This window comes from Marmota flaviventris, chromosome 4 (genome assembly GCF_047511675.1).
Source record: "Marmota flaviventris isolate mMarFla1 chromosome 4, mMarFla1.hap1, whole genome shotgun sequence".
NCBI classification, from domain to species: Eukaryota; Metazoa; Chordata; class Mammalia; order Rodentia; family Sciuridae; genus Marmota; species Marmota flaviventris.
The window spans coordinates 49,112,849-49,130,823 of NC_092501.1; the positions used below are offsets into that span (position 1 = coordinate 49,112,849).

General features: G+C 36.9%; 1 protein-coding gene across 4 annotated transcripts in view; it reads right to left on the reverse strand.

The window, feature by feature from the left end:
* Positions 1-17,975, reverse strand: part of Kat6b (lysine acetyltransferase 6B) — a 185,614-nt gene that overhangs the window by 20,678 nt on the left and 146,961 nt on the right. For all 4 annotated transcript variants that reach the window (XM_071611144.1, XM_027931246.3, XM_071611145.1 and 1 more), the window contains exon 13: positions 17,511-17,604. In XM_071611144.1, coding sequence (XP_071467245.1) covers positions 17,511-17,604 — 94 coding nt within the window. The remainder of the gene's footprint in view (positions 1-17,510; positions 17,605-17,975) is intronic.

The following is a 17,975-nucleotide window of genomic DNA, read 5'->3' on the forward strand; positions in this document are numbered from 1 at the left end:
GAACTCAAATAGACATGCTAATAGCTAAAGTTCATTTTTTTTATAAAATCAATTCAATATGCTCATAGCAAGCAATCAATCACACTGCAATCATCATTTACAAATCAAAGGACAACACTGTTAATCACTCATGGGGGTACATACAACTAGGTGGAAGTGTGTGATTATGGATGAGTAGACTGGAGTAGATGCAAACTGTAAATTATGTAACTGTCTCTTGTAATTATCCTGCTCCAGTACAGAAACAAACTTCCTGTGTAATTTTGCGGGAGAATGGAGATTGAGATACAGAATCACTTTTTAGTTGGTTTTAACCCTTCAACAGCTATTTAATTACGTGTGATGAGGTCAAAGAAAGTTTATGCTTAATTTATAAAAAGTTGTCAGGGAGTTATTTCAAAGAAAATCCTCTGAAAAGCTCTAGATTATTAATGAAATCATGATTTCATTTTCTTTTCAAAAAGATTTATCTAAATTATTTGGCAAAATAAACAATGTTTAAAGCAAATTCACGGGCACCATTCATTTTATTTCCTTTCTAAAAACATTTGTTACGCTCTGCAAGTTTTTAACTGGATGTAACTGAAAAGCTGCAGGGGTGGGAGGCTGTCAGAGTCCTCAGACACAGCTTCTGCTTTAGTAGGGAAAAATCTTATTAACTTCTTTAAATTCATGGGAAGAGTTCCAGCACTGGGCCAACCACAGGGCAGGACTTCAACTCTATGAACAGAAACCATCTTCTCTGTAAGAAGGAACCCTGCTTTTTAAAATAAATTATCAGCAGAGCCTCATTTCAGCATTTTCCTTTCCTGTTCTTAGAATCTATGTTTTAACATATTTTCTCTTTTACAAGCATTGTTGGTGGTGCCTAAATATCTGCTCCTAATTATAGAACTGCCTAGGAACCAGCATTCTAGGACGGGGATTGGGGGGCAATTTCCTCTCCACACTTATAGTGTCTATCAGGATTTTTCTTCATTTAAAAAACAGAAAACAAACAAAGAAAGTTCTAATGCTGTGATGTCTTTCTTTGTCTCTCTGTCCTCAGTTAGATATTTTCCCTTCATTCCACCCCTATTCTGCACTACCATATCTTGTCTGAATCTTCCATTTAATCTGTTAACATATAACTCTTCAGTTATGTTTCTCTAAGTTAAGAGTACAAGCAGAGGCTGGGGTTGTGGCTCAGTGGTAGAGCACTTGCTTAGCATGTGTGAGGCACTGGGTTTGATCCTCATCACCACATACAAATAAATAAATAAATAAAATAAAGGTATTCTTTCCACCTGTAAAAGAAAAAAAAAAAATTAAAGAAGAGTAGACTCAACACTTGAGGACATGATTCTAGCAAATTTCTGTATATTACCTTCACATAAAAAGGCAAAGGCTGACATGGTATTGGTGCCGATATACCAAATACTTGAATACTCACATTTTCATCTAAAAACAATAAAGGTGAAAACCTCTCTCTCTCCAAAGCATCACTAATATAATGCCACCAATAAAAAAAAAAAAAAAAAATTGTCCAGTTTCAAGTTACAAAAACCCAAGCACTAAGACACCATAGGGTACAACCTCCATTTTAAGAGGGTCACTTAAAACAAAACAAAACAAAACAACAACAACAACAAAAAGACAACAAAACAAAACAAAAAAATAAAACACAGATACTGAATACAACACAAGACAAACACAGGCAACTGTCCTTGTAACTATTAGCTGGGATCAGGAAATAACATTTTGCCAACTTCCCCAGAAAACTTTCCATTTGTCCCAGACAATCACCCTTCCCTTCTCATAAGTAACTACTAACTGCACACTTACCGTAATCCTTTGTGTTTTTAAAATATTTTCATCAGCAAAATATACTAGATAGGTAGCATATTGTTCATTAAAATTTTTTTTCAAATGTATTTTAAGTTTCTTTTTATCTATGGGTTCCCTCCTCCACTCCTATCTTTTCTTTCCAATTTAACTGTTCATTAACTGGAGTCCTCTGATGTTTTCAGAGACCGGATTTTGCTGACTGCATATTCACAACACAGTTCAATGTTCTTCTTCATTCTGTATTTTCCACAAAATGTCAGCAGTACCTTAATCAGAAGGTACTTTATTTCTGGTTGACCCTCTTTTTTCAAGATTTGCTGCTGTTGATGTTCAATGTGTAGACTGATTAATTCACCATGGGAGACTGCACATGGTAATACATGTTCTGCTCCCCAATTTTCAGGACAATAAAGGGATTTCTCTCATCCTCAAATTAGTTTGTTTTTCAATAAGTTACAATCATCTATTAATATATATATTGCCCAGTGGGAATCCTTCAAGTTGACTCCTGAGTCATAACATGACCCTAACAATTTTTGCTTCTTTGCTGCCTAGTGGGACATGGAAAATTCCTTTTTACAACTGTTCTACTTCTGTTAAATGGCTGGAGTTGTGGCTCAGTGGTAGAGCGCTTGCCTAGCATGCGTGAGGCACTAGGTTTGATCCCCGGCACCATATAAAAATAAACAAATAAAATAAAGGTATTGTGTCTATCTACAACTAAAAAAATAAATAAAAAACGGTGGGCTGGGGATATGCTTAGTTGTTAGAGTGCCTGTCTCACATGCACAAGGCCCTTGGTTCAATCCCCAGCACCCCTACCCCAAAGAAAGGGTGACTCAATACCCCGGAGTCATATTCAAAATTATAATTAGAGTGAGGGCCACCTGTATCACATTCCCTCAGGATTTCAGCAACACTTTTCCCCCAATACCTTCTGCCATATAATAATACTAAAGGTTTTCTTCAACATGGACAAATAGTTACATGCATAACAAAATCGCTTTTCACCCACTCAATTATTTTTATTCATTTTAGAATATTAAAACATTTTTGTTGAAAAAAGTTCCTCTGTGGTGTTAATCCAAATCAGGACTTAATATAAATAATTAAATACAAAGGTTTTTAAGACTGTAAACATGAAAAGGTAGCATGAATATTAATCACAAATCTGTAGAGGATAAAAAAAATTACCTTTCTATATAGTATTTTTCTAACATAAATGCTAAATAAGTTAAGGGATTTTTTTAGTTGTAAGAGGACATGATACCTTTATTTTATTTTTATGTGGTGCTGAGGATTGAAACCAGTGGCTCACGCATGCCAGGCAAGCGCTCTACCACTGAGCCACAGCTCCAGCCCAAGAGAAATCTTTTGTTTTACCCCAAACAAATTGATTTTTTTTTTAAAAGCAAGCAAACAAAATATTACCTTACAACAAAACAAAATATTACCTAACAATTCTAAGAAAATGTATGCTAACCCCTGAAATTATGAAATTATGGGAGGGGTTAGCATACATTTATCTTAGAATATTCTACATCAAACACAATATCTCTACTATAAGCTGGGAAATATTTTCAAGGGGTATAGTTCCCTTGAAGTCAAACCAGGTATTGCCCTAATTTTAACCAATCAGAACAAAATCTTTCTTGATCTTGTTTTAACAATGAAAAATGCTTCCCTTACATATATCTTAACTAGGAAAATGGAATAAAGAATTGAAAGCACTTTCCTTCATTCCTGGACTACCAGGGCCTTGTGTGTATCTCACATCACAGAGGTTAAATGAGATGAATCCCTTTTGTTTATGACTCCCACTATTCTATAGGCAAGGACTAGATCATTTATTCTTTTTCTTTAAAGTTGTAGGTGGACACAATACCTTTATTTTATTTACTTATTTTTATTGTGGTGCTGAGGATCAAACCCAGTGCCTCACACTTGCTAGGTAAACACTCCACCACTGAGCTAGGCCCTCATTTATTCTTATATGTGCATCACTTAGGCCATCCTTGGCATAGTCTGTAAAGCATGTCTGCAGAAGGGAGGTATGAAGGGATAGGTAACGGCAAAAAAAGAAAAGACTGAGAAGATCTGAAATCGAGTTCTATCAGAAGCTAGCTAAATATACCTGATAAGTGCTGAAATGGATATAAAGAAGAGGATGAACTGATCAGGCATTCGTTTATTCATTTATTCCCTTAACAAACCATTAATGTACACCTACCGTGCACTATGCACTATGCTTGTGGCATCAAGTTCATCAGTGAACAAGTCCTGTCCTCCTGATGCTAAGGCTAAGGTTCCATTCACTGCTAAAGATTAGGTTATTGCTAATTATTTGAATGGAATTTGTCCCGTAGTGGGCTTCAACATGATTTTCAACACAAATGCCAATCAATGTTAGAAACCCAGACAGGAAAAAAAAAAAAAAAAACTCACCTGCATGACAAAACTTGAAAAAGCTACATAAGGCAAAACAGTATCTTTCAGGAAAAATGAGTGTCTGCAGACCGTATGTTTCATATTTACAATGTTTTCATTGAAACAATAAATACAAACTATTCTATAAGAACTATTTATTTGCTCTTATTTATGACAAGCTTAGTTTAAAAAAAGATACATAAATAAATTGTTGGCTGCACTGCCTCATTTCAATGCATTCTGTAACAGTCTACCTCTGAATAAATCACCCAGAGCTCAATTTTCAACCTTGATGTTATCTTTAGCATATTAAAATATATCGTGCTTCAGCTCAATGTAATAAAACAGGCAAAGGCTTTTAGTGCAAAGTATTATAATGAGCAAATAAGGAAAAATAGCCATTTTCCTTATTATATTACAGACTAGAATCCTATTAAAATATATGTCATCATTATCCTTGATTACACAGGTCAAAATGAGTCTTCCAAAACTCAGCAAACACACAGAGGACACAGCTGCTGGCCCAGTGTCTTTCAACAAGTGTCTAGGGTAGAGGTCCCATTCTTTAATAAGGCTAGGAAAGACCTGAGCACCAATTCTAATGCACAACTTCTTATTCCTTAATGGTTGCCTTGACTGTTCACCAGGGAGGGCTGCTGGAAAAGCTGAGCAAAAAGGAAGCTTTATTTACAACTTCTCATGACTACTGTTGGAATTTTCCTTCTAAAATAAATGCATTACAAATTAATTATCTGATAGGAAAAGGTAGGAAGAGAAGTATGCCTCAGACCAACTTTGTGTAAATATGACTTGTGTCACAGCTCCCCTTTCCTCTGACCAATATTCTTACTGCTGCAATTTTAAGTGATCTTGACAGAGGTTGAATCCCAACAAAAGCTCCAGGCCTCATAAGAGGGCAGACACACCTAACACCAGGAAGTACACCAGTGCTGACTGATACCTTCTAGTAAGACAGATTTTTCCTGAGAATCACACATGACAAGAGAAAGCACATTAAGAAACTTATTCCCTGGTAATTCATTTAACATTTGTTCTACAAATAATAGGAACATACTAAGCATCAGGCTCTTCCAGGAAATCCAGTAGAGAACTAAGCCCTGCCTCATGAAAGTTCCTTCTGGTGAAGGACATGAACAAAACATATATAAAAAACCTAAGCAACTTTCTAAATGACTTTCTACCTGCTCAGCCTAGGTTTTTTTTTTTTTTTTTTTTAATTTTTATTTTATGGTCAGTGCCTCTAAAAAATGTCATCCTCAACTTGCCTTCTGAGAAAAGCTGTTGACTCCTGTACACTCATGGATTCCTTAGGTCTTGCCAACTGTCAGATTAAAACCACTTAATGGAACCCAAATCCTACTTACCACAGGAGGCAGGCCAGTTAGTATCAAAACCTTATTCCAAGAATCAATTTCCATGTAGGATGAAATCACTCTAAATAAATGCTTAAAAATCACTCTTGTTTTATGTAAATTGTTTTGAGGCATCTTTTGTTTTGAAAAAGTCGAAAGTTTTTTTTCTTTTAAAAGGTCTACTGGAAATGTTAAAACTGGAAGTTAATAGCCAGCAGCCAAAACTACTATGAAAGACATTCCTATATTCAGATATCATATAATACAACATTTAAGCCTGTGGCCAGCACACAAGGGAGAAATTTTTCTCTTTGAGAGGCCATGCTTAGCTTCCTGGAATCATATCCTCTAGGCAGACATGAAGCACAGGACTTTGTTTCTGAAGTCTGCTTCATGGACTTAGAAAGGCAGAGACGTAGGAAGCAGGAAACTAGGAAGAAAATGCCTTTCTCAGCTTAAGAAGCACTTCCTCAAGAAATCATCTAGGAGCTGTGAACAGGATGAATCCCCAGGGATGCAGGTAGTAGTTTCACCTAAGCAAGAGATCTCTGCTATTAGAATCAGAAGGGGGGAGAATGAGGTATGAAAATCACACCAGCTAATGCTTTTAGTGCACAAGTGAGAATAGAGATAAGGTACTAAATTGTTCCTCCAAAACATCTTTCCTTAAATGTTTATTGTATTTCCTACTTTTCTTAAACCATGTGCTGTGAGTTGGGCATCATTTTTAAGAGAATAAGTGGAAGCACATGGCTCATCATGCTTAAGACATAAGTTTCATAACTTGGAGGCATTACAGCAGGTCACCTGCACCCATCTTCCAGCAGCACACACTAATTAGGGACTCAGTTTTAAATAGTATACAACCTCATGAAAGCCAAGGTGAAACCCCCAACATATCACAGAAAATGCCAGCAAAGTGAATTTCCTGAAGTGAACGCCTAATTCATTCACTCTCATTTCCTGTGGTTACAGACTTGTTCCATGAACACAACCCTGACACTGTGTACTTTAAGACTGAATAAAGAAAGCCAAGGACTGAACCTGCTGACAAATTTTTATGATCATTCCCAAGTAATCAGATACTAATTTTAAAAATGCCTGAATGTATAGTTAGCTAGGGGGGTAGGAATACACACACACACACGCACACACACACACACACTCTCACACCTCCCAGTGTTCCAGTCTTTTTTTTTTTTTTAATTTTCTTTATTTTTGTTTTTTTTTTTTAAAGAGAGAGAGAGAGAGAGAGAGAGAGAGAGAGAGAGAATTTTTTAATATTTATTTTTTAGTTCTCGGCAGACACAACATCTTTGTTTGTATGTGGTGCTAAGGATCGAACCCGGGCCGCACGCACGCCAGGCGAGCGTGCTACCGCTTGAGCCACATCCCCAGACCAGTGTTCCAGTCTTCCCAGCTTAAAACAACCAGGTTTCTGTGCCCCAGCCCTTGACGGTCAAACTTTTTCAGTTTGCTTCGTTTAATTCCACTTAAATCATAGTTATCCAAAATATACATCTTACTCCATTTTCTTTAGGACACTGAATACCGGCTGGGGAAAGACCTTAAACCTGAGTTTCTTAGTGTCTCTATGACCCCCAAAGACAGATGATAACAGTAACTTACCTCATAGCTTTCTCTGAGAATTAAGTTAATGTGTGTAATTCAGGTGACAGTGCCTGACACACAGCAAGTGCTCTAGAAATGTCAGCTGTGATTATGATTATTGTTACTGCTGCAATTGAAAGGCTGACATCTTCTGCTTTTCCTGACATTTTATCCTGATTTTCTTCCAATTTCTGGACGTTTTCCAATTTCCTCAATAAGCTCCACATTCTTGATTAGCTTTTGAGATGTTGCAACTTTAAACACTCTATCCTCAGCTCTTTTTCCTTACACTCTCCTCACTGGCTGTCTTCACTTACATCTATAGCTTCAGCAACCATATCATGCCAACAACTTCCAGCAGATTCCTTGAATACAGGCCCCTTGCTGAGCTCTGGCATTCATGGAAAACAGCACATGGATACCCAAACTTATACCCTGGCATATTTGATGCAAACACCTTTCCCATTATGCTTGCTTTTAATACACCCTCAATACTAGGGATTGAACCCAAGAATGTTCTACTCTGGATACATCTCTTTTGTCCATTTTATATTTTAATTAAGACAAGGTCTCCCTAAGTCACCCAGACTGGCCTCAAACTTATAATCCTCCTGCCTCAGCCTCCTAAGTTACTAGGATTACAGGAATGCACTGTCTAGCTAAATGTCAATACTTTTTCTTCCCTTCAGTATTTTTTTAGTTATACATGGACACAATATCTTTGTTTATTATTATTTTTTTTATGTGGGGCTGAGGATGGAACCCAGTGCCTCACATGTGAGAGGCAAGTGCTCTGCCACTGAGCCACAACCCCAGTCCAATATCAATACTTTTTACCACACCGAAGTTTCAGATTTTTATAATTAAGTTCATCTGCATATTTTTTCATTACTTCTTTCATTGCTTTGATGCCCAGAATTTCTTTGACCATCCAAAGATCAGATAACTAACTGTATATTCTTTTAACTTTTTAATGTTCTTGTGTGTCTGTTTTAGGTTAATCATATGATTCTTTAATCTACCTATAGTCTCTTTTGTAGTCACTTAAACATCTAATATGCTTCCTCATGTGGTCATGCTGTTGAGTATGATAGTTCTCTCAGCCTACATTCCACCATTCAGCCTGGAATGTTTTCACTTCAACTTCCTGTGAGCTCTCAAAGCATCCAGTACAAACATACTGTACAGCAACTGTTGACTCATCAATGAACCTGACCACCCAGCAAGAACTGTCATCTCCATTTTGTCACTGGTATTTAGCAGAGTGTAGACTAGAGTCCCTCAATCAATAAAGGCTGAATCAGAGAGGTAAAAAAATCAAGAAAGTGAATTCTCATCCTCCTTCGTCCCCCAGTTTGGAATCTGATAAATGCATAAACTCATGGCGAGTGAGGATGCCATCCTCTCTCAACACCAGCTACAATGCTGTTCTCCAATTCAGCAGAAGCTGAGTCAGCTGGTTTCCCTGGATCTCTGCTATCAGGCAGGGTCCTGGTTCTATGGGCCCAATAAAAAAAGAATTGTTTGCTCAGCTATCACCCAATCAGAATGGAACCACTGGAGTACATATTATATACTATAACTACTATAAAAATAAATTATATCAGTAAAAACATGACCAAGATAGCTCACTAAAGTACCTTTAAAATAGCAAAAATACTGGAAATTATCATAGCCCCATACATAGGGAAGGGGCTCAATCAATCAACTATATACCTCCACACAATGGTTAAGAGAATAAAAAAAGCTGTTAAGAGAGTAAAAAATCTCTATGAAGTGATATCCAGGATATATTATTAATGAAAAGAAGCAAAACACAGAAGATTATGGCATGTTACCTTTTATGTAATAAAGGAGGAGAAATGAGAAAAACCAGTTAGCTGCTCATTTGTACTAAAAGAAACAGTAAGGATCAGGGAATGAGAATGTAAAGGGGACAAGGGAAGTGTGAGACATTTAAGTGTACCCTTTAGTATGGTTTCCATTTTGAAATCATGCTCATGTTTTATATTCTAACTTTTAATTTTTTCTTGGTACCAGGAATTGATTCCAAGGGCACCTTAACAATGAGCTACATCCCCAACCCTTTTCATTGTTGATTTTTTTTTTTTTTTTTTGGACAGGGTCTTGCTGAGGCCGGCCTCAAACTTGTGATCCTCTGATCTCAGCCTCTGGAGTCACTGGGGTTACAGGTGTGTGCCACTGTACCAGGCATTTTTTTTTAAAGACACAGGATGGAGGGGAGAAAATAGTAAAACTGAAAACAAATAAGCCTACCTGTATTTCAATGAGTAATATAACCACAAAGAAGAAAAAAATTTTAAAGGAACTAATCCAAGTAATGTCTTGTGACTAAATATACTAAGAAATACTAAAGATAAAGTCAAAAAGAACTGTATATGAACACTGACCTCTAGTTAAGAGGTTAGTTTTCTCATTGGAATATGTGTTAGCAATTCTGAAATTACTTAAATGTTCAGTCTAAGATAAAGCACATAAATAAAATACATTTTGGATAGTCAAAGTCTGAGTTACAAACACATATAAATATCCTTTCCTATCTCTATATCTGAGAGGGCCTAAAAACAGTGATGCTCCAGTAGCAATAAGTATGCCCGATTGACCAGATGTTTCCTTCCTTCCTTCCACATTGAGCAACATCCCCAGGTGTTTTGTTTTTAATGTATTTTTTATTTTGAGATAGGGTCTCATAAGTTGGTTAGGGCCCCACTAAGTTGCAGAAACTAGTCAAGAACTTGCAATTTTTCTGCCTCAGCCTCCCAAGTTGCTTGGATTACTGACATGTACCACTGCAACCAGCCCAGACAGTGCTTTCTAAAAGCAATGTTATCTACTCTAAGGAACTAGGGCCTTTAGGAGAAATGGGTGAGTCCTTGGCTAGCTAAAGGAAAGGATAAGAATAAGATGAATCTGGAACAACATATTATATCAGAAAGCAAGGAAATATTCAAAGAATGAGAACATGTCCAAAGGGCCCAAAAGATAGCATAAAGCAGTTTGAAACAATTTATGTTTGAGACAATCTGATGTTTTGGAAACACCAAAATCAATAGGTAGTAATTTTATTCTATTTTATAGAATTAAAAACCCATGAGTTTACAATTACATGAATAAGTAGATGAATAATTCAATAAATTGGGAAAAAGGAAAAGTTCTTCCTTACAGAATACCAATTAAAAGGAGGAGGGGCTGTGGCTGTGGTTCAGTGGTAGAGCGCTGGTCTAGCACGTATGAAGCACTGGGTTTGATTCTCAGCACCGCATATAAACAAACAAACAAACAAACAAATAAATAAATAAAATCAAGTCTATCAATAACTTAAAAATAAGCATTAAAAAAAAAAGCCTATTCAACTAAATGGTGCTGGTAAAACTAGAAATCCATATGTAGCTCTTACCCTGCACAAAAATCAACTCAAAGTGGATCAAAGACTTTGGCACTAGAATAGAGACCCCGTGCCTAATAGAAGAAAAAGTGGCCCAAATCTTCACCATTATCAGCCTAGAATCTGACTTCCTTAACAAGATCCCTAAAGCACAAGAAGTAAAATCAAGGATCAATAAATTGGACAGATTCAAATTAAAAAGCTTCTTCTCAGAAAAGGAAACATTCAATAATGTGAGGAGAGAGCCTACGGATTGGGAGAAAATCTTTACCCCATGTACCTCTGATAAAGCATTAATCTCTAAGACATGTAAAGAACTCCAAAAACTTAACACCAAAAAAAAAAAAAAAAACATAACCCAATCAACAAATGGGCTAAGGAACTGAATAGATACTTCACCGAAGAAGAAATAACAATCGATCAACAAATATATGAAAAAGTGTTCAACATTTCTAGCAATAAAGAGAAATGTAAATCAAAACTACACTAAGATTTCATCTTACTCTAGTCAGAATGGCAATCTTCAAGAATATAGGCAACAATAAATGTTGACAAGGACATGGGGGAAAAGGCACACTCATACATTGCTGATGGGATTACAAATTGGTACAACTACCATGGAAAACAGTATGGAGATTCCTCAGAAAACTTGGAATGAAACCACCATTTGACCCAGCAATCCCACTCCTCAGTCTATACCCAAAGGACATAAAATCAGCATACTACAGTGATATAGCCACGTCAATGTTTATAGCAGCTCAATTCACAATAGCTAAACCATGGAACCAGCCTAGGTGTCTTTCAGTAGATAAACAGATAAAGAAAATGTGATAAACACACACACAATGGAATATTACTCATCTTTAAAAAAGAATGAAATTTTGGTATTTGCCAGTAAATGGATGGAGTTGGAGAATATCATGCTAAGCAAAATAAGCCAATCCCAAAAAACCAAAGGCCGAATGTTGATGCATATGCTAGTTCACAATAAAGGGGGAAGGAAACTAGAGAAGAATAGCCTTACCTTAGATTAGGTAGAGGGAAATGAAGGGAGGGGAGGGGTGGGGATGTGGGGATAGGAAGGATAATAGAAAAAAGACGATATTACTTCATGTATATATGTGACTGCGTGACCAATGTGATTCTACAACATGTACACTCAGAAAAATGAGAAATTATATTCCATCTATGTATATCAAAGTGCATAAATGCATTCTATTGTCATGTATAACTAATTAAAATAAATTTAAAAATTAAAAATTTAAAAAAGAATAAATGAATGCTGAAACTAGCAGGTAAAAACTGGAAGAGAAATATGATTTTTATATAATCCTCAAGTATCTTCTTACCATGTACTTACTGATTACAAAGAGGAAAACAGTAATTTCACAGTGAAGAAAACCAGCAGAAACCACCTTAACCCAATAATGGGACAAATATATTATTATGTGATACTAGTGAGAGGCATCAAGGAGGACACAACATTACTTTTCTGGTATTTTTTGCCAAAAAGAATATAACCTGCATCTAATCATGATGAAACATCACAGAAGCCCAAAAGAGGGACACTGTAAAATAAGAGACACGTACACTTCAAAAATGTTGAAATAATGAAAAACAAAGTGAAAAATGACTAGGTACTATACCAGGTTAAAATAAATTTAAGAGACATAATAACTAAACATGACAAGAAACATAATAAGTAAAATGACCTGTGATCTTGGACAGAGTTTTGTTTTGTTTCTAAACCTCACCGAAGGGACATAAGTGAAAACTGACAAATACTGAAAGATGAATGAAGAAGCGGGGTGCAGTGGTGCATGCCTGTAATCCCAGTGGCTCCAGAGGCTGAGGCAGGACGATTATGAGTTCAAAACCAACCTCAGCAACTAAGCGAAGTACTAACCAACTCAGTGAGACCCTATCTCTAAATAAGATACAAAATAGGGCTGGGGATGTGGCTCAGTGGTTAAGTGCCCCTAAGTTCAATCTGTGATTAAAAAAAAAAAAGAAAGCTGAATGAAATATATAGAATTAGATGATACTGCTAAATTAACATTAATTTCTTGGTTTTGATCATTTGTATTGTGGGTATGTATAAAAGCATAAAACACTGCAATGTTTAGGGGTAAAGGTAGAACATGTCTGCCATTTACTCTCAAAATGATAAATGTATCATATACATGAGAGGGAGATGTTGAGAATAATAATGCTGATGTGATAAAATGTTAATGTGGAGGATCTAGGTGGAGAATTATGGACATTTTTGGTGATATTTTGATAACTTTCTTCTACGTCTGAAATAATTTCAAAATTAAAAAGAAAAATAGTGAGATGAGTTAAGCATTCACTGCTCAGTGGCTCTGGAAACAGGAGTCCACCAGCAAACACTCTGGTACCCTAGCACCTGGCAGTGTCCTGTGGGAAGAGCAGCCCTTGGCCTTGCCCATGGGAGGGCTTATAACAAGAATTGCAGAAGTCTTGTGGAAAGGGGACTTCTCTAAAGTCCAGATGTCTCCTGGGGATACAGACTGGTGGTCATTTATGTGTATGCATATGCACGCATGAGTGTGTGGATGGAGACAAGAGATTGCGGGGGGGGGGGGGACTTTAAAATTCCTAAGGAATAGAGGGCATATCAGAGTCCAGGAGAAAAGAATGTGGAATCAGCTTCAGCCATGACAGTCACTCTTTTGCCCACCAAGGTAGATTTTGAGCAAAACCACAAAACCCATGAGGTAGTTTATGAGTAGGCTGGGAGTTAGTGGTCTTCGGTCATGTCGGTCAAGCTCTGCAATTGCCTCCTGGGGAGCCTTGCTCTGACAAATCCCAGACAACCTGTCCTAGGAAGCTAGAGACAAACAACTTATTCCAAGGGCAGCATTTGGCCCTACAAATGACCTTTCCACCTTTTCCATTATTCTGGAGAACTGTGACCAAAGCCCTGTATTTGTAGTTCCTTATTATATTTAATCATGCCTATGGTTCAGGGTGCAAGGGGGCTATGATAGCTTTTTGTCTGCATCTTGTTTCAGCTTGCTAAACTAGCAATCATAAACAAAACAAAGATTTTCTTGTTTTACAACTTTATACTTACTGAAAACGCTACCCTGATCAAAAGACCCCAGACTCATGTACAAAGAAGAAATAAATTAAACCATTAAAAGGTTCCTTACAAACCAGAACAGATTTTAGAAAACCTCCAATCCTGGGGGTGGGGGTTGTGGCTCAGCAGTAGAGTGCTCGCCTTGCACTTGCGAGAACCTGGGCGATCCTCGGCACCACATACAAAAATAAACAAGTGAAATAAAGGTGTTGTGTCCAACTACAACTAAAAATACATATTAAAAAAATTAAAAAAGAAAACCTCCAATCCTAGTTTTCCTTTATTGCCCTGACCATTGAATAAAGAGGTCAAAAATGATTATAAGTGATCCCTGCCCTCCCTCAGCAAAGAGGGGATCTAAATAGTTCTGGGAAGATGTTTATCTGCTATTATTTTAAATAACTTCCCAGGAGATACTTTCAATTTTTTCAGCAGCCTGTTCTATCTTCTTTAAAAAACTTCTATGGCTAAGAAATTCTTTTGGTTTTAAACTGAATTTCTATTGAGTTTACATCAGTTCCTGTGGTCCCTGAGTGTTATAAAACTTTTCCCCCAGGGGTAGGGATAGGCAGTGGTAGCATATGTAAGGATAGAAGTTCCATTCTTAGCACTGAAAAAAAACAACAACAGAAAAACAGAACCACTCTTCCCCCAGCCTCTTCTTTAAGGGAAGAATACCAATTCCCTTTCAACTTTATTCAAATCTTTCATTACACTCCTTAATCCACTCCAGTGTAGGCGCAATGCAACAGGTACAGGAAAGAAAATCTAGAATCTGACCCTCAGCACCACCTTGCCTGTTCACATCCTGGGAGTGGAAATGATCAGAACATTGTCATTCAGAAAAGGTTTGTCTGCATTTTGTAGTTCATGTTTGAAAACTCAAGGTAGACTCAAATACATTTTTCACTAAAATAATCAAAATAAAATAAACTGCTAGCCTTAGCCTTTATATTCCCCCTTTTGGGAATCTAAAATCCTTTCTCAGATCAGAGGAAGTCTTAGCCCTTCACAGACAGATGGACCATTGGTTCAGAAAGGGACCTTGAGAATCATTTCCTCCAATTTCCTTTTGACACAGTAGGGTAAACTTAGGCCTACAGAGGGGAAGGCACTGTGGAAACTAGAACTGGAGAGTCTCCTAGAGGCCTTTGCCTGAGTCCATTCTGGAGAAAAGCCCTGGAGGATGGGAAGGAAGCAGATATCTAGGAGCCAAAACCTACAGGTTCTAGGAGGAACAAGCCCTGAAAGAGTCAGGAAAGCCTCCCTGCTTTGGGTGTCTCCAATGCAAAAGGGCTTGTTCCAAGTCTCATCAAGCTTTGGTTGTGCTCACGTAGAAGTGAAGTGCCCCTCTACTTATCCTGGCAGGAAGAGGATGGTTTCTTGTCAGCTCTGAAAATGTTCCCCATGGAAGGGGTTGTCAAATCTCCAGTGAGGTTCAAAGGACCCTCCTGAGAAGTGTTCTTGTAAGAGTCAGGCCCTACTGAGTTCTCTGGAACTAAAAGCTCCCAGGTGACAAGGACACCTCCATACAAGTGCCATTCTGACAGGGTTTAAGTGTCACCACCATACCAGGTTTCTCTGTCCTCCCAAGGTCTCTGAGAGGAGGCATTTCAGGGATCCTCATTTGGGCCAGGCAACTTACCAGGGCACAGGTCTGAGAAATGGCAGGGGATGGTAGAGTGGGCTGTAAACCCAAGTCTATCCTCCAATCTCCTGCTTCTTTTAAAAACAGTTAGTAAATGATACCTGATTTAAAGAAAAAAAAATCTGAACCACTAAAATACATAAAAATATAAAGCTTCAGCCTTTGAAGGAAAGTCTCTGTTACCTGGGCATTTGTGTCATGGGGAAGGCCTTAGTACCAGATCATGTTGTACAACTCAGATCCTACTATAATTAGAGCTTGAATTCTTACCTGGTAAGTAACAGTTCCTTTTGAATTTTATGTAGAAAATTATTGTGGGCAGCAACCACATCACTTTGAAGACTTCATTATTATCAACAAAAATATATCTCATGCAGATTACTGAGGAAACTGTCCTACTAGATACAAATAAGGCATCTAAAGAGGTTATGATAAGTTGGATGCATGACACTTACATTGATGATTACTACAAAGAAGCAAAAAGGGTGGTTAAGTGCAATAGTATAGAATATGGAGTCAAGAAGGATATGAGATGAAATTCCATGAGATGGCATCAAAAGGCAGCAGCTCTTGAGCCAGCTCTTATCAATGTTCAGAACTGAATAGACAGAGACTAGAAAGGAGCAAGCAGTCATGTCAGGCAAGGGACTGCATAGACAAAGAATGGAGGTACGGGGGTATGTTCAGAGTATTTAAGAAAAAAAGAGATCAGTGAACTAAAAAAAAAAAAAAAAGGCTAAAGATGGATTGGAACTAGGTATTTAAAAATCTTGAATATCGAGCTAAAGAGTTTGCCTTATTCTGTAAGCACACAAATACTACTGAAAGTTTACTCAAATGGCGGCTACGCATACTGGAAACAATATGTATGAACAACTTATGAATGATGGCCACAAAAAACTCTAGAACAGACAATGATTTTGCCCTTAGAAATACTTTAACAGCTCAGACTGTAAAATAAAAATGGTATACCAATAAGGTGGCCCTCCTAGGGAAAACTAGGTCAGAAAATAATCTAGAAGACTAGGGTAATAAATTACAAATGGAAAATGTTACCTAAAAATGTTAAAGTAGTCAATCAAAATTACTTATTTTAAAATAATTGTATCTTTCAATGCCAATATATTGTACAAATCAGTCCAAAACTAGTATGCAGTTATTTTGTCCCCAAACAAAAACTAATAATATAGATTTGGATATAACATATTTTCTCATGGATTTGTGACTATATCTACATTGTGGTTTTTACATTTGATATGCCTTATGAAGATTGTGCAAAAATTCTAAATTTTCCTCCTTTCAGTCAACAGACAAACTGCAATGTGATAACCAAGAAGCACACAGTTCCAAGTGACAGATTTTAACACAGCCAGAAATGACTAGTATCATGGGATTCCAAGCCTTCATGTTACCTGCATAATTTGAATCATTTCTCTAAACGCCATCTTAACATTATATGCATCTAATATAATATAAACAAGGAAAAAACAAATGACCATTTTTTAAAAAACATCTTGTGCTACTGATTTTTAATTGAGGCTCAGAAGATTAAAGTGTATATAAAATAAATGTATCTTGGGAAACCTCTAGACACAAACCCTATAATAGCTTCCATAATAGAAAAGGGAAATTAAAACAAACCAATATAAGAATTATTTCTACTAGTGAGGCTAAGGACAGGCTACCTAAAGAATTGTGTTTGTAAATGGAAAAATTCCTTTTCCACTCTATACCTTATAAGATTACAGGCAAAATTTTAGAAAGCTGAAAATCCTTTAAAATAATACTTCCTTTAGATTTAATTGCAAATAATTGCCTCTTTTGGTGCTAATGAGCATGAGCACCATAGAATGGAATGTAATTCCGCCAGTTCCTTCAGCATAATGGCTTTGTGAGCCAGTGACACTGCAAGAGATCTAGTCTCAATTTCCTAGAGTACAATAACTGAGCAGCAGTAAATTTTTCGCTTGAGGAAGATTTTCTAACCTATGTAAATATAAATAGAAATCCCATTATCTATTGATGAAAACACCAAAGTAGGTTAAATAAAGTTTTATGTGTTACTGTATCCTGCTCCCTGGATCATGAAAGTAAATAAAGCACTTCACTTACTAAAATCAATGAGAAACCGTCCAAATCCTTGCCTTTGGTGCTGGGGCATGATCATTATGCAGGAGACATTATACTTCTGCTGGCAAAGCTTTTCCTGAGGGAAGGAGAAACAGATCAAGTATGTCAGAGCTCTGCTGAAGTGGGCAATTCCTGCACCTGCCACTGTCCTTGTAAAACAGTATACTCAGGTGAGCAGTGGTTTAGGTCAGCATCAAGCAAAATAATACTATTGTGTTAACCAAACTAACAACAAACCATCAATTCTGGGCATGCCTCACAAATCTTTATTCTTGAAAGCTGAAACCATAAAATATGAATAATGAATTCAAGGAAATATAAATCAAATGAAACAGAATACAAACAGCATGTAAGAAATGCTTTCCTTCCTTGTTCATACAATTTGGGAGATTGAGAAAATAATATCCAGAGAGTTACCCAGTGCAGTAAGTTAGAATATAGTTGGCA